The 21,888-nt window shown below is 43.6% G+C and overlaps 2 protein-coding genes across 2 annotated transcripts in view; one reads left to right on the forward strand and one right to left on the reverse strand.

The window, feature by feature from the left end:
• tram2 (translocation associated membrane protein 2) lies at nucleotides 1–9,705 on the reverse strand. Its single transcript, XM_080745227.1, has 11 exons — nucleotides 9,279–9,705; nucleotides 6,847–6,910; nucleotides 6,016–6,125; nucleotides 4,812–4,928; nucleotides 3,965–4,023; nucleotides 3,380–3,464; nucleotides 3,189–3,259; nucleotides 2,300–2,404; nucleotides 1,956–2,099; nucleotides 1,610–1,776; nucleotides 1–913 (listed from the first exon to the last, which is right to left on the reverse strand). The coding sequence occupies exons 1-11, from the start codon at nucleotides 9,396–9,398 to the stop codon at nucleotides 837–839; spliced, it is 1,119 nt and encodes a 372-aa protein (XP_080601353.1). The 5' UTR covers nucleotides 9,399–9,705; the 3' UTR covers nucleotides 1–836.
• Nucleotides 9,706–9,720: 15 nt separating this feature from the next.
• prep (prolyl endopeptidase) overlaps nucleotides 9,721–21,888 on the forward strand; it is a 72,306-nt gene continuing 60,138 nt past the window's right edge. The window contains exons 1-2 of the mRNA XM_080745225.1: nucleotides 9,721–9,915; nucleotides 18,800–18,981. Coding sequence (XP_080601351.1) covers nucleotides 9,780–9,915; nucleotides 18,800–18,981 — 318 coding nt within the window. The 5' untranslated portion in view covers nucleotides 9,721–9,779. The remainder of the gene's footprint in view (nucleotides 9,916–18,799; nucleotides 18,982–21,888) is intronic.

Below are 21,888 nucleotides of genomic sequence, written 5' to 3' on the forward strand. Positions count from 1 at the left end.
TGCCCTTTTTCAGAAAAGAATGCATCATTTAATGAAGTTATAAACATCTTAAAAAAAAAAGAAAAAAATGGAATGGGCATGCGGTAATATCCAACATACATACATACATATCATACATACATACATGATGCTTATCTGTAAGTGACCAGCAAGACTGACCTGAACGGAGTAGAAGGAGCTACAGTGACAGACAAACCTTTGGCTGGTCACGTCTCACAACACAGCCCAGCCCCACCCATTTAGCACAATACCCTTCACTGACTTACGGGTAATGGACAGTGTTCAGGCCAGCCTGCAGTATGCCCTTCTCTGGATACCGTTGCATCATTAACATTGTTCCTGCACCAGCGGGGGCCAGGCTAGAAAACAAGCAAAGCCTGCTCTACGACGAGCTCAAAACAGCGGCAACATCAGACAAAACGCTACAACCAGTACAGTACTTTATGTATGAGGATAGGTATCGACACATTCAATATTGGCACGCACGGTATACAGAGTATGTGCGTTGCTGCATACTGCGTTTACTTAACGTTTTTAATAATTTTGTATACAATACAATGGACCATATGGTGGGATAGCAGGCAGCGTGGGTGCATAAAAAAATACTGATATGATGAGAATAGTAAATGTCTGTTGGGCTCGAGGAGGGAGGGGTGGATTTTTCATTTTCCAGCATTCACGCCTGTGTCCATAAGCGACTTAAGTCCCTGTGGCACAGCCGGACATACGCACCAGGAGGTCGAAGGCCGGTGGCCAACGGATTCCCAATGTGCTGATGAAAACGCCGTAGCCGAGGCTAAGGCCACTGCTCAGGGCAGACATTACAGGGTCTAAACTTAGGGGGCTTTGATCTTCTTGGTGCGAGGTGAAGCTCCGTTCTCTGCCTTTAGAACTCCGTTTTCATGGTGTCCAACTAGCAGGCAGACACAAAAGAAATTAGGTGAAGCACTATGCGAAGGCAGGCCACATCTCAATGTTAACCCATTTAGGCCTAGAATTATTGAATGCTTTAACCAGTGAAAAATAGCAGATATATAAGCTCACAGCGCGGCACTGAGTGCCGCGCTGCGAGCTTGTAGATCTGCTATTTTTGGAAAAAGTCGTGAAAATTTGTGCAAATCTTTGAATATATGTATTTTCAAAGCGAACGTTTGTAACTCAAATTTTGCTTCTGGGTGGTCCCTGGAACTAAATGTTTTGAGATGGGGGTCCGTGGCCAAATAAATATAATTTTGGGGGTCCTTCACATGAAAAGGTTTGAGAACCACTGACATAGCATTCTCTCAAGAACAGACTAACTGAGCTCCATTTAAGTGAAAAGGACCTTTTCTTTGACGATGGCTGGCCAGATTGCTGACATATAGAAACATAGGTTTTTCAAAAAATCTTAGAAGGATTCAAAAGACACTTATAGAATCGGGTCAAAATTCTAATTTTCATGATTTTTTCAAAAATAGCTGATCTACAAGCTCGCAGCGCGGCACCGTGCCGCGCTGTGAGCTTGCATATCTGCAATTCTTCAATAGTTAAAGCATAAAATAATGATACACTATAATGTGTACCCGAGGGCAGCATGAGGATATTCTGAGACCAGTGTGTTTGTACTCACGCGAGTCTCTCTTCAGCGGTCGTAGGGGTTGTTGTTGTTGTTTGGTGGCGACCTTCTTGCGGGCGGCCTGTTCGAGTCTGAACTCTCTCCAACGCCTCAGCTGAAAGCGGATGAACTTCCAGAGAAGCCAGGACTGGATCAAACACACCAGTAGTAGAACAGACATCCTACCGAAGACCACAGGATTAGTGTGCTTAAAGAGAGTGCATATAGGATGTACGACAACAGAAATACATCAGACACGATCAGAGATCATTTCATCGCTCGCTGAAAAGTACCGATTTTCAAGCTAGCTACCTTGCTGTCATTTTCGGAGAGTGACGCAGTCGTGTGACAATGGCCTTACCTTATCAGCACAGTATTGAAGTTTCCGACCTCCCAGTCCAGCCCCTGGTTCTCTGCACGGCCCAGACCAAAGCCCACAGCCAGGAACATCAGGGTCAGTGTCACCATCCGCGTAAACACAAAGCTAACCGCCCACAGGTCAAACCTGGAACACGACATAAAGTACAGCAATTTAATGTTGAATAAACTCCAGTCGACAAAAACAAAAACTACCAAGAAACAAAATACACTCATAATACCCAATTGTTATGTAATGTCCATATTGTATTTCAAAAGTACAAATATTTGTTCTCTCACGGCGCAGAATACATCAAATATAAGACATGAAAAAGGCGAGTTGCTCACATTTTCTGGTGGTTCTCATCAGTGAAGTAGAAGAGTCTGGCGATGTGGAAGCCCAGCTCTGACACATACTGTAGGAAGAGCAGTACCAGTCCCACGCGACTCAAACTACAGAGCAGAGAATAAAGAGGTGATTGGACAGAGAAGCAGGGAACATAAGGTGGGCAATAGAAAGTGAACACAAAACACACAAGAAATGTTATAGAGTTACTTCTGGATTCTCTTGTAAACCAATTCGTTTCTAGATCAGGGGTCTTCAACGTTTCCAGTCCAAGGACCCCTTAGCTGAGAGAGAGATGAAGCAGGGACCCCCACAACCATAGATTCCATATAGTTTCATTGTTTGACAGCACGATCGATCACCAGTGTATTTTGGATTCATGTCAATTTGTGTTTTGAGATATTTAACCACTTGAATCGTCAATACTTAATAACTTGACCTTTCACTCTGTACTTAGCCTGCTCTTTTTCCCCTCTACACCAAAAATAGCCGATCTACAAGCTCACGCCGCCTCGCAGCGCGAGGCGTTGTGAGCTTGTAGATCTGCTATTTTTGGCTGAAGTGCTCAGAATAAGGACACTTCAAGTGGATTCAAGCAAAGATTTGGAGGAACCCCTGTAGTAACTCTGAGGACTCCCTAGGGGTCCCGGACCCCCTGTTGAAGACCCCTGCTCTAGATCAATGATGATCAAATCTAACATCTAAATCCCCAATCCCCCCTTAGGATCTAAGTGTGGTGGATTACTATTAAGTTAAGCTACAATATATATCATGGTCACTGTACTTGTGCATGTCTAAGGTGTCAATATGCTTTCCTTCAAGACGAAATGGGTTTATAGAAGGGGTTGGGAACCCTGCATCTTTCAGAGAGGCCTTCTGTTGGATGCTTACTTTAACACGTAGGCTGCGGAGATGTGCAGCAGGTACAGGCAGATGTACTGGAGCTGTCGAGGAATCTCCTCCTGGAAAACAAAGTCTGTGTTTGGATAGGGCTTTTTTTTCTTGTTTTGCAATCTGAATGCTGAAACACACACACAAAAAATTATCCAGTCATACTCCCCCGGTTCCCATGACCTACTGACCTTGCGTACTTTCTGGAAGTAGAGCTCTGGCAAGGCATGGAGCCAGTAGGCCAGCTGAGTGAGGTAGAAGAACTTCACCTGAAATCTAAAGAAGAGGGTGGTTGGGAACACTTAAGAATAACATCTAATAACAATGGTAGGTGGCAGGGGTTTATTTGTTAAATGAACAAAGTTTACAAAAATATGACAAAAGGTCAATTTAATTGGAGGGGTCTCCTCTTTGATGGACCATTGTTTTGTCACTGAACAAAGTAATTTGTATGAAATATAACATTTGATTCAATAATCAAATAACAAATTATGACCTTGTACTTTAAGTATCCACCTGTTTCTGCCAGAATTTACTGTAGAATTATTTGTGGGATACATCCGTTTAACAGCTGACATACAAGCTCACATCGCGTCGCAGTTGCAACCGTTGTGAGCTTGTAGATCACACTCGGCTGCGACGCCCGAAATGCCGCACGCCTTCTGCGCAATGCACGAAGGGACGTTGGAAACAGGTGGATATGATATTTGTATTCAATTACCTTACGGTGGTATGAAAGACTATTTGTACCGATCTAACGTTGATATTATGGTTACCTGAGGTGTACATGCGGGTAGTTCTCCCATAGACTGCTAGGATGAAGAATATACCCTTCCTGTGGGGATGAAACATTATGAGACATACTTAAACTCAAAAATCTTTTCATTCACTGACTCACTAGTGTGCACACAAATGCATGCATCCCAGTGGAAATAAGCCAATTAGCTATTCTTGTGTTGTACTTTTCCTCTGGAGGATCAAAATAGGCTCTATGCACGGCAACCATATTGGCAAGACATCCTTACTTCCATCACAGGCGTTAATGATTCGGATTAAGAATCTGTTCCAGTTGGTGTAGCACGGTGGTTCTTTAACGTTTTGATTTCAAGGACCACAATAACACTGAGAGCTTACAAATGGAACCAAATGGACCCGTACGGATCCATTTGGTTCAATTTGTACGTTCTCTGAGTTACAGACCCATAAGTGGCCATTTGGAACACCCTCGAGGACACTTTTGAGACCCACTGGTGTAGCAGAGAGTTTCCAGTGAGCCAAAATGTACAATATCAGCACCCTGACTCTTGTTTGACCAGAATGGAACGGAGCCTTAATCAGTATCATTGGTAACGAGTGCATCTCTTCACTCCGACATGTCTCCTGTCCGACATGTCTCCATTCCGACACTAACCCTATCTCTAACCCTAACCCTAAACCTAACCCCTATGGGAGTGTCGCCACTCCGACAATAAGAAGTCAATTTCGGAGTGGCGACATGTCGGAATGGAGAGAGCCTCCCATTGGTAACACCTGTGAAGGAAGGAAGGGGCCACTTTCTTACCAATATGGCTGCTGTGCATAGAGGATATTGCTAAATAAAGCAGGTTAAACATGTCATCTTACTGTTATGAGGATGTACAGGGTCCAAACGCTCGACACCAGGTGGAAGACGCAGAGCTGACCCGACTCGTTGAACTTTGTGTTCTTGCTTTTGGACAGGTGGAGACGGCGGTTCACCTTCTGCAAAAACCAAGACAATAACAGTGGGTCACGTGACCTGAGCAGGAGCCAAGAGAGCACATGGGTGTCACATCTGGTCACATTGAGTAAGACCAAGGTCCTCTTTCAGCTCCCGATTACGTAAAACCGTTGTTACACACAAAAGCAGTGTAGAGTGACTGAAATCCCTTGGCGCAACAATAGACGGCACGCACTATTTATAGTCACCCCCCCATTACACACTTCTGAGGGAAGTATTCCATTCAAAGGTTAACCGTTCATGAACCTACGGTAGGGCTCACGGTAGGGCTGGGCGATCAATAATACAAATATATTGATTTTTGGATATCATACTATGATATGGCGTAATTGTTTTTTTTTTTACTGGTTTTATTCAAGACTTCTTTTAAGATTTTTTTGGGGGCTTTTATGTCTTTATTGATAGGACAGGACAGTTAGTAGTCTGACAGGAAATGGGGAGACAGCTGGCATTGCAGTGAACTTCAGTGATTTCAATGAGCAACATTTCTAAGAATCTTGCCCAATAAAAGGCCAATATTATGCAATGGCGCATATAACGTTCAAGCAACCCTAACCACTGTTCTTTACCTTCATGATTTGATGTAACCTAAATGCAATGTATTAGAGCAGTGGTTCCCAAAAGTTTTTTTCTCAAGACCCAAAAGACCTTTTCCTGGGACACAAACTAGTGAAAATAGCAGATCTACAAGCTCACAGCACACCACTACACAGCGCGTTGTGAGCTTTGTTTTTTGTTCATCAAAAATAATGCTTTATGGGAGTGTTTTTGAAATAATAATTAAAAACAAACTTGTAGGAAATTGAAAGATAAAGGGACCCATAAAAATGTGTCCGCAATCCACAAATGGGTCCCACATTTTTTAAGCAAACATTTGTAACTAAAATGTTGCTTCCGGGGGGAACTAAATATTTTGAGAAGGGGGTCTGTGGCCAAATACATATCATTTTGAGGGTCCTTCACATGAGAACGTTTGAGCACCACTGACATACAGTAGAAACATAGTATTCAAATATTCAAAGACTTACTCAATAGTTAAAGACACATTTATAGTGTCAGGATACTCACATCTAAGATGTATTCCTGCACCACCGCATGGAGGATAACAGTGATGAAGAAATAGAAGAGTATGGTCGCACAGTCCTTCCATCCATACTGGTACAACGTTACCTCTCCCTCTAAACACACACACACAGAGGGAAAGATTACAAACATATCGTCGTTGTCGGGTGGAAACCTTGTACTGTATGTCCAAAACCGTTTGTTTTGTATGTATCATTTGTATGTATCATTTGAAAATGTGCCAATCTACAAGCACACAACCTGCGAGGCGTTGTGTGCTTGTAGGTCTGCTATTTTCACTAGCTTTGTGCGACAGTCTTGTATGATGAAGCAGGGCTTTACTTTACGAAAAAAACACATACAAATTTGAAACTTGGAGATACAAGGTTTCTGCCCGACACTAATGATATAGTAGCCTATGTTTGCTCTCAGAGGTGTGGTAAAACAATCCGGGATGTAAAAAGTGTTTGTAATGAACTCATCGGTACTGTGAGGTGGATACTTATTACTTAACAGCTGTATACTTGACAGTGTTCATGTTTAAGTAATGTTGTAATGTGTAGTCTTCCAATAAGACCACAAACGATGCCACAAAAATATGAAATTTTATTTGGCAGGTCATAGTCTCTTTTTTTTAACAACTTTATCAAATAAGCTTAAAACTTGATGCTTTGGCCTTTCATGTATTGCTTTGGCCTTTTGTGTATTACAAGTTTACAACTGCTGAGCTAACAGCTACCACACTTTTACAGTATCCCCCCTGAATTCTGAACAGACACTTGTCCATTTGCAACCTGTATCATATGTGCTGCTATTGAATAATTTATTGAGGATTACCTGGCGAGAGTGTGCTGACATTGTACTGAGGCTGAATGAAGAGAATGGCAGTCTTGGCTGTTGCCTGCAAAAAAGAAATGAGCAATGATGAGCTTGAACATACAGTTTGGATGAAGTAGCCTATATTTTGCACCAATTTTGGAGATTGCTCGTTTAAAGTTAGATAACCGGAACATTTGATTTTCCTTTATTTTCTACTGGACTCATTTCTGCACATAAATCGCCCACTCTGGCATTGTAATTTGACGCTGGGACGTGAATTCCAGAAGGTGACGGTGCTGAGCTGTTGGAAATGTGGCCAGCATGACAAGGCTTGCATTGACCTGGAGAGGACGCCGGCTGGCAGGGATGTCAGTCACAAGGGGGAGAAAAGTGGGAATGAGTTACTAGGGCCCAATTATTTTATACTTGAAAAATAGCAGATGCTCACAGATATACAAGCTATATACAAGCTCTACAAGCTAGATCTGCTATTTTTGAAAAGTTGTGAAAATGTGTGCAAATCTTTGAATATAGGCTTATGTATTTTTTAAGCTAAATGTTGCTTCCATGGGGGAACTAAATATTTTGAGAAAGGGGGTCTGTGGCCAAATACATAGGTCTATAATTTTGGGGGTCCTTCACATGAAAAAGTTTTAGCACCACCGAAATAGAAACAAATTATTCAAATATTCAAAGACTTTTTCAATAGTCAAAGCACAAAATAACGCGTAATAATGCGTTCTCAGTCTAAATGGGTTAAACCCCCTCCCCTATGAAGAACATAAATGAGAGGGCCCGCAGTGAATCCTTGTACCCAGGGCCCAGAATTTGGTGCGACACCCCTGGACGCAGGGCGCTAGCTGGCACGCTGCTTACAGAAGGGACTGCATGGGATGTGCACGGAGGGCAGCGACAACAAGTCGCCCACATTCCTCACGCGCCTGGTCCACAGGTGCCCTGTCAACGTCCCCGACCATCCTCTTCTACAATATGAGCCTATTCGCCTTTTAATGCGTCCGTTCTGTCTCGAAACTTAAAGGAAATCCCCATTCAAAAATACCGTCATGCATTTTTAGACCTGGGATTCCGGGTTGAAACTGGCTATGCCCCAAAAAGTAACCTATGAGAAACTAACACACACACATTATCCGTGTGTGGATATCTGAGATTTTGAATTGTATGATCCTACAACCAGTGGTGTAAAGTAACTAAGTAGACCTACATTTACTTCAGTATAGGCTACATAAGTACAATTTTGAGGTATTTGTAGGCTACTTTACATGAGTAGCCTATATTTCCAGCTTCTAGGCCTACCCCAATACATATCGGATCAAAATATTGTAGACCTACTTTTACTCAACTACATGTATTTATTTGAAAACTTTAGCTACTAGTTACTTTGTAGATTTGGATTACAATTACAAAACATACATTACCACATGTATGCATATGATGAGTACTTTTACTTTTGATGCTTTAAGTACATTTTGATTCCAAATACTTTTGTACTTTTAGGCCTACTTGTAACTTATTTCTACATTGCAGTAGCAAGCATTGATACATTTACTTGGGTACTTTTTCCCACCACTGCCTCCAACATTCCCGTGTTACTCAGTGTGTAGCAGGGCTCGCAGCGGCAGACCGCTCAGAGATTGAGACGTGGCAGTAAACTGGGGATCAAACTGTTGCAGCGGGTTGTCTTGGCTCGGAATGGAAAGGCTCTGGCTCTCAACAGAGGGCACTTTAGTTTTGGGTGACACATCTGAGTCAATATACAGTCGATTACAAACAAATGAACCCTGATCTATGTGGAAGTTTTAGCTAGGGTAAAGTTTTAAGTCCAAGGCGCGTGTCAACTGCAGTTTGTTTTGTTTCGTAGCCCAGTTTTTCTAAGTGATTAATCCTCATATTAATGACAACATGCCATTCCAACAGCCGAGCTAACCAAACCCATTTTTTTAAAAAAGCACTAAATGCTGGAATGCTGAAAAGGCGTTGAAGAATCGTGCCTGTGCGAATGCAACGTAATGATGAAACATCTTAACATTTTCTACGTGTAATATTATATTGTCAGCTTGTTCTCGCTAATAACTCAACTGGATACTTTTGACTGCGAACACAATGTGACACATTCATTGTCCACAAAAACTTGTAAAACTGCAACAATGTATCACACAGACAGCCATCCTCTCTCTCTGCGGAAGGTAGCAGACTAGACTAGTGCTTCAGATGCAGTCAAATAAAGAGACATTCTGCGAAGAGAAACCCTTTGGAAGTCACATTTACAGATTCCATTCCACTTATGCTAAAGGAACACGACATCATCGGCAGGATTATATTATCTCACAATCTGCAGCAGGCAGACAAGACTTCTGCCAACAGAAAACAGCTGAGTGAAGAGAGACAGAGACGAGAGGGAGAAAAATGAGAATCTGAGAGTTTCATCTCACCTCAAACATCAAGCCAATCAAAATGAAAATCACCAAACTGAACACGATGTCGGCGTGGTTCTGAATGAGGAACTCCTGGCTGAAGAAAGGATAACTCTTGTTCCTTCGCCGGAATGCCATTTCAGCACAATCAAGGCCAGTTTTTCCTACTTATTTTTCTCTAAATCAGATTTTCTTTTTTTCTGACTACGAAGTTCAGGAGTTAACTTTCTCATCGACGTGCGCATGTGCGGCGTCTTAAAGGGCGAGTGCCATAAATTCCTCCTTTGAAGCCATTTTCACGACTACCTACAGTCCCAGTCCTTGGGCTGGATGGAATGACAAGGGGTTACATTTCAAGACATTGCCAGGCTCAAGCTGGATGAAACGGAGCCCCATTCAACAGTCATCATTAAAACATAAAATAAAACATATTTTCAGCAATGAAGTCAAGATCATTTCCCCTCACGCTCACCCAAGTTGCAATGCAAGAAGAAGAAAGAACTGGAACAATATTACCTTATGTCACCCCAACATGACATTTATTGCTTGTTAAAACCCACAAGTGGCCTTAAACCCAATCCAAAGATAGATACTCAACCTGAGAGGGAGAAAACCATGAAAACCACGAAAACCAGCATCATTTCATCATTTGCGGGTATGTAATCCCTTTTTTTCAGTTATTAGTAAAATGAGAGTGCTCCCTAAATATAGCAATCAGAAATACATTAAAAATATGATCACAATAAGTACCTAGAAAGCATATTTTCATTTTGCCCAAATTTGACATTTTTTAAAAGTCAAATAGGTAGCCTGAGACAATTCTTTATCCTACAGAATGTCAATTCAAAACAATTGCAGTATCTCAGCAAATTACATGGTCAACATGTCTTTGAAATAAAAGTTTTAAAAAAGTTAAAAGATCAAACACAGTTTTGCCAGGTGGTTGATGCAATAATAGCCCTGTTCTAACTAAGCAATGTTAGTTGACAAGAATAGATTATTCAGTGTGTGTATATAGTATATTATTATTTGAGGTGGGGGGAGGTGTCGTATTTCAATGGGAATAACAAAACATATACACATAATAGCACAAGATGTATAGTACAGAACTTATGTGTGCTTTTAAGCGTAAAGCTCTGGTTTGCATTGGGATGTTGAAGGCGCACTGCAAAGTAACACACTGGTTCTCAACATCAAGTCCGGGGACCACCGGGGGGTCCAAAAGGGACACTCCCGGGTCTGTAACTCCGTGGCCCCTTTTCCACCAAAAGAACTTTGGTTCTAGAACTGGTTCCGTTCTAGATTCTTGGAATCTAGTTGCTTTAATGGAACCAGCGACCATTTTTTTTTTTGGTTCCAGTTCCGAACCAACTTTTAGGGTTCTGATTCTGAACCAATTCATTTTCAGTGGAAACACTCTGAACTGGTTCAGTATTAGGCAGGGGAAAAAAACAACTGAACCGGTTCTACCCCGGTGGAAAAGGGGCATGAGTGTACAAACTAAACCATTTGCACACTCTCAGAGTTAGATTATAACGGAGAATGTTACTTACAGTATAGATTGGGGTCCCAAATATTTAAAATATTTCCATTTGAAGACTTGCCAGCTTTGCTGCGCGGCCTGCGCCATTACTGTTTTGATCACTTTCACCACTGTCTTTCTTGTAAACTTGAAAACTTCAATAAACAGATTGAAAAAAAGAAAAGAAAAGAAAAAAAAAGAAAACACATTCTACACTTACACGTAGAGTTTCAGACCCATAAGGGTCCATTTGGACCCTTGGTGTGCCCCGGGCCAGACGTTGAGAAACAGTGATGTAGTGCCCTCACATGCAAGGGCCCTTTGGCTCTAGAAGTATTTTTTTCTGTGCTCACAGCTGTTGGCAATCAGTGACATTATTCACAAGAACAATGTTATCATAGTGTTATTAGTTTTATGTTCTTGTGGCTAATAATAATAATTATCAACAGCGGTTATAATTATACATAGAGTAAACACTTCCAAAACCCGAGGGGATGAGCACGTCTGAATTCTTCACAAATGGCTTTTCGGTATGTAAGCTCTTTGAACACCTTAAGCATTGTGGAAAAAAATTGGTAGCTATTTCATCTCTGCTTCGATCGAGTATATATTAAGTTCACAATGATGCAGTGTGTGTGAGAACACTGTGTGTGTTTAGTGGGCAGTACAAGCTAGCTTAATATTGATCTCGAAAGCATTGGCATACAATATGCACCTGCGCACACTAAAATCCCAGACACACAGAGGTGACATGGCTTCCAATCTTCATGTCTGACATTAAACTGACCGAAAAGCCTGGATACCACAAAAGCCGATGTATTCCTTTTGTTGCTGTCAGTCATCCCCGTTAAGCCCCGGTCACCCATCTGCGTCAGAGGCATCAACTATCCCGTTCACTTCCATTATATGGGACAAAAGGGGTCGAGCGTCCCGTTGCAGTGCGTGGATGGCACTGTAGCGAAGTGAAGTCCGGCACGTTTGAAGTGTCTTGTTCAACATTGATGAACCTTGGCCGGGCACCGACCAATTGGACGCGAGCGCCGTACGTTGGCCACTCTTGGCAGCTTGTAGTTTTCGTTCAGTGAGCCAACGCGAGTCAAACAAACTACAACACACTGGAAATCCGGCACCCACTGTCATCACTGCATACAGCCGACATACAAGACAACACGGGAAATGGCCTGGATGTGCCTGATGGATCGGCTTGTGTTTGAGATGCGTCGACTATGTTGTGACAGACACGTGGCAGATGTGTGACCAGGGCTTTACCCTCATAGGAAAGTTAGAAGTTTTCGTCGTCATCTCTTTGAGACAGTATGAGTTGCCTCCTGGGGCCCGTGAGATGGGGGACAGTGGGTGGGGAGCCCGCCGCCGCCCCAGACTCCAACTTTGGAGTGGAGGTGAAGCGTGGGCCCATTATCCCTCGGACAGCCCTGACCTCCCTGTGGAGGAGCGGATCGCTGCGGATCTCCAGGCGGTGGTTGCTGTCGAGGCTGGGCGACTGAGGGTCGGCGCCAGCGGTGAAGTACAGGGTGGAGCTTGACTCTGTTGGGAAGTAGGGCTCCGGGCTGGAGCCGAACACAGACTTTCCCTCTGGCGAGCTGCGTTTGAAATCTGAAGCTGGCGACTCCATCGGGCTTAACATCTCCAAACTGTCCTCATCTTCCTCTTCTTCTTCCTCTTCTTCCTCCTCTTCCTCCTCCTCCTCCCCCTCCTCATCCTCCTCCTCCTCCTCCTCCTCTTCGGGTTGATCGGTGTCCGTGGGCTCGCTCACGCTCTGGAACTCATCCTTGCAGTCTGAAAGGGGCGCCACGCCCTTGGACTCGGTGGTGGACAAGGGATCGCAGCTGCCCCCCATGGTGTTGAAGCCGTCGAGGCTCTTAAACTCTGGGTTGTACTCGTCCATATCCATCATGGCCGCGGCCCCTCCGGCCCCGTACGCCAGGTTGATCTTCCCCAGGTTTCCGGTCTTCAGTGCGAGCCGGATCAGCAGCCAGTGGTGGTGGTAGCAGATGCAAGAGCTGTTGGGCCCGGCTCCGCAGCTGCCCGGGTGCTCCACCAGGAAGCCGGCCACACCGGACAGGGAGACGGCGCCGTGGTTATGCGTGGTTTGGCCCGGCAGCCTCTTGTCTCCCAGAGAATAGGACGACTCCCGTTCTATGCAGCTGCTGCCCATGTTGTTGTTGTTGTTCAGACCCTGGGCGATCTCTGTCGACTTGGGGTGCAGAAATCGGTAGTACAGCACAAGAGAGGCAACACCTGGAAAGTACGGAGGAGGAAGTTATTGTCTTCACGATTCCCAAATTGTTTGTCCTCTCCCATCAGATGATCATACTGATTTATAAATTAAATATAGTATGCTTAGCGCAGTAGTCACTTGTGCTCCAGCTGGCTATAATTTATATATGAAATAGTGTCAAATATCTCTCATGTAGTTTGTTCACACATAAAAAAAACTGTTTGTTAAAAGCAAAATGCAAAAACAAAAATGCCCACACCATGTGATCAGATCAAACAAACTACTATTACACCCTGGTCTTATTCTAATTCCATTCCACTAATGTCTGATTTCTGATTATGGCCAATGGATGCATAAATATTTAGCAAACAACAAACAGTAATCAACCACAGAGCAAAACCACACACAGTTTAAGACTAAGCCGCGGCATCCTCATGATTCATAATCCCCGGGGAATAACACAGGCTCTCCGAGCCGAACGCATTATGAGGAGTGTGGGGAGATAGACAGAGACAGCGTGACTCACTCAGAAGAAAGCTGCACAGCACAGCTGCGGGCAGGGTCAAGCTCTCCCATGAAGCCTCGCTGAGCAGGAAGTCGGACGCAGCCAGCAGAAGCGTGGCGTTCTCTATCAGCATGAACTGAGGGGAGAAGGTCAAAGCATCATTCAACTGTAGGCAAGCACTGACGTCAGTTTGTGAGCAAAGGACAAAGAGGTGATGATGACAATGCAGCACATTACACTGTGTGTGAGTGTGGAGGTCAGTGAGAAGGTAATACTATATGTGCACTACATTAAAGAATCACCGATGACCATGCCTTAGGTGGGGTTGGCAAAGGGGCTTTTCTGTTTGGAGTTTGCAGGTTTTCCCGTGTCCCCTAGGGTAGGTACCCTCACAAAAAATTCAGTAATCCTGCTATACTGCCTCCCGCTGGCCAGTCGGAGCGCCTGATGGAGGGGAAAGGAACTGGTTGGAATAACGTTGGTCCATTGTTGGAACCGGGATGCAGTTTTGATTCACGACCCCGCGCTACGTCCAACCGGGGAAACTCCCCCCTGTCAGGTGAAAAGAAGCAGCTTGGACTCAGCTTGGAAGCATGAGGTCAGTCAGTTGCTCTCCCCAGCTCAGCGGAGGGAGTGTAGCACCCAGGATGACATTAGACAATGACATTGGGTGAAAACAAATAGGTTACAAAAATCGTAGGATAAAGAATTCTAAAAGAAAAAAAAACACCAATGAAAACAATACTAAAAAAAAAACATCGTGAACCCCATTCTCACCACGTAAAAGCTGGCCATGCGGAAGCGCGAGGGTCCATCTTTGACGTTGAGGAAGACGAAGATGTGCACGAGTCCCATGACGCCGTTGAAGGCACGCCAGCACCAGGGGCCAATGCAGATGTCTGGTTGCTGGGATACCAGCCAAAAGGAGGCCGTGAGCCAGTGGAAAGCTGGAAGTCAAACGTAAAAATAGACTTAAAGTGAGTGCGCGGAACGGCCTGCGGGGAAGCAAGTGCAACGGAGCCTCTGTACCACAACCCTCATGGGAGAATCACAGAGTAGAGAGAGCACTTAATCGTTCAGTGTTCTCTGATGCTTACATCAATTCTTTGTTATAAATAGGAAGAATTAATATGACACATGCAGGCTCTTGAGAGATTAAAGGAGAATTCCAGACAAGCCGTTTTATTACCATAATCTGATATCCCAGAACGAGTGATACATTTATTTATTTATTTTATCTCAAGTCCACAGCCGCTCCGACCTCGAGCGGTGGGGCATTACGCTTATTTGTATCGCTCGATAATTATTTTATTTTTATTTATTTATTTATATCTGTCTTTCATAATGGCGGAGACATCTCCACAGAGTTTTGTCCCTAATGGGTTGCCAAAGGCTAGCCCCCATGCTTTAGATGGATTTCTTTCCCCCTCTGCCTCTACCACTGCTTAATGAATGGAATAACATCAGATTATGGTTAGAAAAGCACGTCTAGTCCGGAATTCTCCTTTAACATTTGTATGTGAGGCAGTAGCAATTAGAATCTAAGCGTTGGATCAAAATAAAACATCCCTCGCCAGTCGATAGAGAAAGGAGTAGATCACCCCAAAATGACTTTTTTTCTATTGATTGCTCACGGCATGGAGACTTGAGTTCAATAACATATTTTTTTAATTTGTCGCATTCCTAAGACAAAAAATGTATTACAATAAAAGTGCCCTCATTGATTCCGGATGGGGACCCAAATGCATTTGCGTCCCCATCCGGAATCAATGGGGGTACATTTACTATAATTAAATTTTTGTCTTAGGAATGCGACAAATTAAAAAAATATGTTGAGAAAGAAGATAGCAGGGTGCGCTACTGGTATCCCTCAAACCACTGGTGCTCATGAAAGGGAATACAATGAGTAAAAGAGGACAAAATCCAGGTCCATGCACTCAGGTGGATTCAGAAATAAAAGGCCTTTATTTGGACAACAGGCTAGAACATTAAAAAACACCCAACGCGTTTCGGCAAACGCCATCTTCAGGGTGTTACTGAACAATTATAGGTCTATAATTAGGCCAACACTTTGACTTTGTTCAATAACACCCTGAAGAAGGCGTTTGGCGAAACGTGTTGGTGTATTTTAATGTTCTAGCCCGTTGCCCAAATAAAGGCCTTTTATTTCTGAATCCACCTGAGTGCCTGGACCTGGATTTTTGTGCCTCTGTGGCACAATTTGTCCTCTTTTGCTAAAAATATATATTATTGAACTCAAGTCTCCATGGCGTGAGTAATCAATAGGGGAAAAAAAGGAATTTTGACTAATTTGGGGTGAACAACTCCTTTAAGTGATTTGGGTTACATCTCACCTGCCACGGCGCAGATCCACCAGTCAAAGACCCTGGCGAAGACCATAAGGCTGGTGACTCTGGCAGCGAGCATGCCCGCCCTCCACACCAGCAGGCACAGCAGGGCTGCTGGGGGCAAGGCCAGGTGACCTGGCCTGATCAGGCAGCAGGCTCTGCTATACAGCACCAGGGCCCAGGATATGGACAGCAGGCACAGAGCACAGCAATATGCCACTGGGGTGAAGACCCAGAGAGGAGGGAGAAGGGACAGATTGAGAGAGACGTGCCACCAGATGGAATTGTTATCAGTTATTCCAGTTCTGCTGTTGAATGTTCAATTACAGTATCTTCTGTTACTCAAACACTCCAGAGGCCACTTACAAGTGCAAACGTCGAACAAGCTTACATTCTTTTCTATCACCACCAACAACATGAACAACACCTGTTACTTTTCAGGAAATGGAAAATATAAACATTGTGTTCCAAATGGATCCAATTATGTAGTTATTCACAAACTCTTGTTGATACTTTTCATTGGTTAAATATTTATAAAACCCACAGTCAGACTTCAAATATTCCATTTGCTTTTCAAAAATAGCAAAAATAACGTGTCATATCACAACACGTTAAGCTATTTTCGCAACCTTTGCATGTCATATGACAAAGTCAGACGCCCTAACGGGTGAGGTCGCGCTGAAACAACAGACTGACACAATAAGTCCATATATGGGCATTCTCAGATATGGGCTTAATATTGATGACATCAGGGATCTCCATATATGGGCATAAAAGGGACAAGGACGGAATTCATTTGCAAGTGTGACTTGGCGTCGCGACAACCACACTGGTTATCATGAGATTGACACAATATGTCCATATATGGGCATTCCCAGATATAGGCTTAATATTGATGACATCAGGGATCTCCATATATGGGCATAAAGGGGAAGGGACAGAATTAATTTGCAAGTGTGGTTGCCGTGACGCGTGTCACATTTTCAAATGAATTCTGTCTTGGCCATTTATGGAGCTTGACATGAGGCTTGACTGACTGACTGACGCACATGAGCTGCAGGTTTTCATAGTAAATGCAATGACTAACTTAGGATAAAATGGGGAATAAAAAAAAACACTAAAAGATGGTTCTGGCTGACAGCAAAAAGGAATGCAAAGGTTCCCGTACCTGGAGACGGAATGCCCACGTCAGTGGACACCACCACATATGCCTGCAGCAGGCTCTGTGGCAGAGTCATGATTAAGGCCTCCAGCAGCCACAGCGCAGCAACATCTGCCTGCTGCATGACCTTAATGCCCAGCTCGCCCATCGAGCCTGGCGTGTACAGCGCTGTCCGCGTGCAGTCCCATAGCCTGCCAGAGGGTGGAGCCAAACACCAGAGCACTTAGAAAACACATGTCCTGCTTTACAGCACTCTTCAAGATAGATGTCAAAGTTTACAGTATTTTTGGCTAAAGGTGGTCAGAATGGCACTTTTCATTATAGTTTTCCTCAGCCTCAGCTTTCACTTCAATTTGTCTTGGGACACAGTAGCCTTGTATGCAATACATAATACACACAGTTGACAAAAAAAGGTGTGTATTATAATACCATTTGCCTTATTTAAAAATGTATTTGTAAGTTTGTATTTATTGTATATCTTTTTAGCAAGGCATGTTATCTGGACTACTTTTCGCAAATGATAAATATTTTGATCTTTTTGTATTTGTATTTTGTCCACACTGTGTTGAGTCCACTCTAAGTATAATCATTGAACTGCTTGCAATGTTGCCAACCAAAAAACAAGAACCTTGAGACCTTGAACCCATGTGGAAACATAGGTTTTTCAATTTAGGAATGAGTTTGAACCAAGCGGGCCCTAACCCTAACCCTAATAACATGTTATAGTCTACTGTAAGTGCATACGTTCCTGATCCTGACTTCAAAACATGATGAGCAAAGTGACCATATTAGGCTTCAGTTTCAAGCCATAAATAAGAAACAACGTGCACAGTAAACACTGAACGTTTCGGGGCTATAATGACACTGAACATCTGTCCATTTGTTAAAGGTGATACACCATGAAATTTCACTTTTCCTATTTTAAAAACTTTTTTTGGGGTCCCACTAGCACCTTCTATCCTCACAAAGTCCCATTTCTGACCGTTGTGTCTTTCTCTGGTTTTGAGAAGGCGAAGGCTAAAAGTATCCCACGGGTTCTCAAAACAGGCTATCCAGATTTGCTGCCGATTGTGACGTCATCTGCCGATTGTGACGTCATCATAAAAAAAGGAAAAAAAAAAAATCTTTTTTCGCAGTTCAGGCCAAAGGTGGTACTGCAGCAGAAATGCTCTGAGAGCCATTCAAAAATGAGAGAGGCTCTCTATTCAGGAGTGGTAATTTAGCCTCAAACCTTTTGAAAAACGTTTTTGGGACATAAACAATATGACATAAATACTTTTTAAATGCATGGTGTATCACCTTTAACCGATTGGATTCCCAGATTGGTTCATTTGTAACTTCAAGTGTAATTTCAAACATGCACAAGATGTACATAGGACCCGCACACCATCTTCCACTTGCCAAAAAAAAATCAATTTTTATTAGGAATTCAACGTTTCGGTCAAAGACCTTCTCAGATGCCTGAAGAAGGTCTTTGACCGGGGCGCCCGCTGGCCTACTGGTCCAGGCACATACCACTTAGCAGGGCCGGATCTAGGCCCTGATGGCATGCAAAAATCTAAAATGTCAAAAATATTAAACTATTTGAAATGTTATGCTACAACTAGGTAGATGGATAGATAAACTGGTAGATGGATAGATAAACTTCATGTGTGCATAAGACTCTGTTGCCTAACTCTTGAGTGTACAAATGGAACTGTAAATTGACCATTTTGACCCTGACATCACTTAATGGTTAACACATTTTACTGTGTCTGCTCTAGCTCGGCACCAGAGGCTCTCACCGTTTGAAGATGCCCAGATGCAGTATGTGTATGACGGACAGGTAGCAGCGCCGCTCGTCTCCGTCGTCATGGTACCACTTCGCACTCAGCACCTGGACCAGAGTCCCTGGCAGGAAGAACGCCAGCGTAAGAGCTGCCCAATACGTCTCTTCATTCCAGAGGTAAAACCCTATACAGTAGAACACTAACACACACACAGGGACATGCAGAGAATGTTAGAGGCAGGGGCTGGTATTTTCTAAAAGGGCCTTTTGGTGAAAATATCGAAAATAGCAGACCTCCAAGCTCCAAGATGTGAGCTTGGAGGTCAGCTATTGTCGGTGCTTGATACCACACTGAACTAAGCATAATTAAGTGAATAATGGCGTAACGGCATGGGTTTCTACACAGAGAGGGCAATTCTTTCACCATAAGATGCTGCATTCAAGTTCAGGAGAGTTTGGACAAAGGCAATTCTATTGAATGCTGCCTTCAGGTATGGCATGGATAGAGGGCATTTGCATTTCTTTCACCATAACTACATTCTTGGTCTGGAAAGGGCACTTTTTACAGACGGATAAAAGTGTGCTCAAGCCCCCTTTGATGTCTATGTGTGCACGTGCCTACACACACGCGCAAACACACACACACACACACGCACACACACACACACACACACACACACACACACACACACACACACACACACACACACACACACACACACACACACACACAAACAAACAGGGCTTGTTACTCCTGTATCGAGAGAGAGAGAGAGAGAGAGAGAGAGAGAGAGAGAGAGAGAGAGAGAGAGAGGACTGTTTATTCTCGGGAGAGACATTATACAGGAAGGATTACAAACTTGTCTGCATTTTGTGCAGGATATAGAGACGGCTGAAACATAAGCCCCGAAAACTGTGCAAACATCATTGATTCACACGAGACTTTATGCGTCAGAGCAGCAGCAGCACCAAGGCAGAGAAGAGGACGAACAGCATCTCACTGCCTGGTGGTGAGGAGGGATGTCCTTGAGCCCCACCACGGACAGACTCACAGGCTCCCATCCACCCGCCAATGTGCGGAACCGACTACAAAACACCCCCTGGTACACAGTGTAGCTCCATATAATTGAATATAAAAATAGCTATTTTAAAATGATTGGCCTATTAGGAGTTAGGCAACTAACTACTAACACACATTATGAGTGAGTCGTGCGTGCTCACTGCTGCTGCTGAATCTGGCACGACAAGGTTCCAGGGGGATACATTTCCCTTCTTGGCATATTGATTAGACTTTCTTTTTCTGTCACTGACTCCACCGATGGAGCCCTTCGGGCGAGGTATTTATATCGGGTTGGGGGAAAACTATACGTGCTGAGGACAAAGTCACTTTTCTTGGTGCGTATTCACAGTGAGAGCACATCCCGTGGTGTCATGCCCTTGTCATCGTTTTTGCTTACTCAGAGGGGGCACACATTGCACTAAACAGTAGGCCTACACCTGAATGCAATGTATATAGGTGCATTGTTTTTTCCAGTATAGACACTGGGGACCGAGTCCGAAGTGAATGTGCACTTCTATAGGAACAGGAACATAATGGGACATGCCAGAAGTTAGAGCCCCTGCAAACTGCATTAGGCACAGTGTGGGCCCGACACGACACAGCAGGACCACCTGACCGCAGGGCGCACGCCAAATGCCAGATGCTCTTCACAAAGGGCAACTGACAGACTAGCAGCTCGTTTGCTAACAGTGCTGGGACAGCTACTTGCTTTACAACTTGTTTGAATACACAAACAAACAACTTGCGAGGACCGCACGGACATAATGTTAACTTAACAGGTACAAAAGCATGACCACCTTTTATTATTTTATTTTATTTTGTATTTCTTTATTTGAATGAGGGGGGAGTGTCCAACAATTCCAAATAGACTATAGCATTATCCTATGTTATAAGGGACATAACCAATTCAATTCAAAGGAGCTTTATTGGCATGAGAAAACATACGTTTACATTGCCAAAGCAATGTACGTAACCATGGCTGTTGGAACAGCCTTTTGGCACGGTTACGAAGCATCATGGCTGTCCAAAAAACGCATCTCCAGTTCTCCACTGATTGAGACCAGACGAAACGAGTCCGGTCAATTCAAAGCAAAGATCAATCGCCGCAATCAACGCAACAAAATAAAAAACGCATTTATTTTTATCTGATTTGATTTCACACTAAAAAAAACAACCCCCGCCAAAGCTGCTATAAAGTGGAAATCCGTATGCCCACTTACGCGCGCTCCGTTCGGCCACAATAACCAGTGCGGACGCACAGTAGAGGACCGCCTGGCACCACGCCGTCCAGCAGCCCGTCCGCCGGGCCGAGGGGCCGCCGGCCAACCCGCGGCCGATCATGATCGACGACAGCCCGGTGACAATGACATGGCTCTGGGCATCATCCTTTCCTTCTCTCCATCGGTGGGTCCTCCGCTCCGTTACCACCTCCTCCTCCTCCTGTCCTCCCGCTCGCTGCCTGCCTACCAAAATATCTGACGTCACCGGGCAGGTTTTAAAGGAGCAGTGGCCAGCGATGGAAAGTACTTTTACTCAAGTACTGTACTCAAGAAGTACACTTTTGAGGTATTTTTGTACTTTGCTTGAGTATTTCCAATTTTCCAAGACTTTTTACTTCTACTCCACTGCATCTTGGATCCAAATATTGTACTATTACCTACTTGAAAACTTTAGTTAGGCTACTATTTAGGCTATACTTTGCAGATATAAATTATAATATTATTAAACATGAATTAACCACTTTGGCCCTATTTTATTTAATCCACTACATTATTAGGCTACATTTGAAAACTTTAGTCAGGCTACTATTTAGGCTACTTTGCAGATATAAATTATAATATTATTATAAAACATAGGCCTATACCACTTTGGACCTATTTTATTTAATCCACTACATTATTAGGCTACATGTGAAAACTTTAGTTGGGCAACTATTTAGACTACTTTGCAGATAAATTATAGCCTATTATAAAACAGGAACGTACGTACATTAACCACGTTGGCCCTATTTTATGCCTAGGCTG

Source organism: Nannobrachium achirus (assembly GCF_963921795.1).
Source record: "Nannobrachium achirus genome assembly, chromosome: 16".
Classification (NCBI taxonomy): Eukaryota; Metazoa; Chordata; class Actinopteri; order Myctophiformes; family Myctophidae; genus Nannobrachium; species Nannobrachium achirus.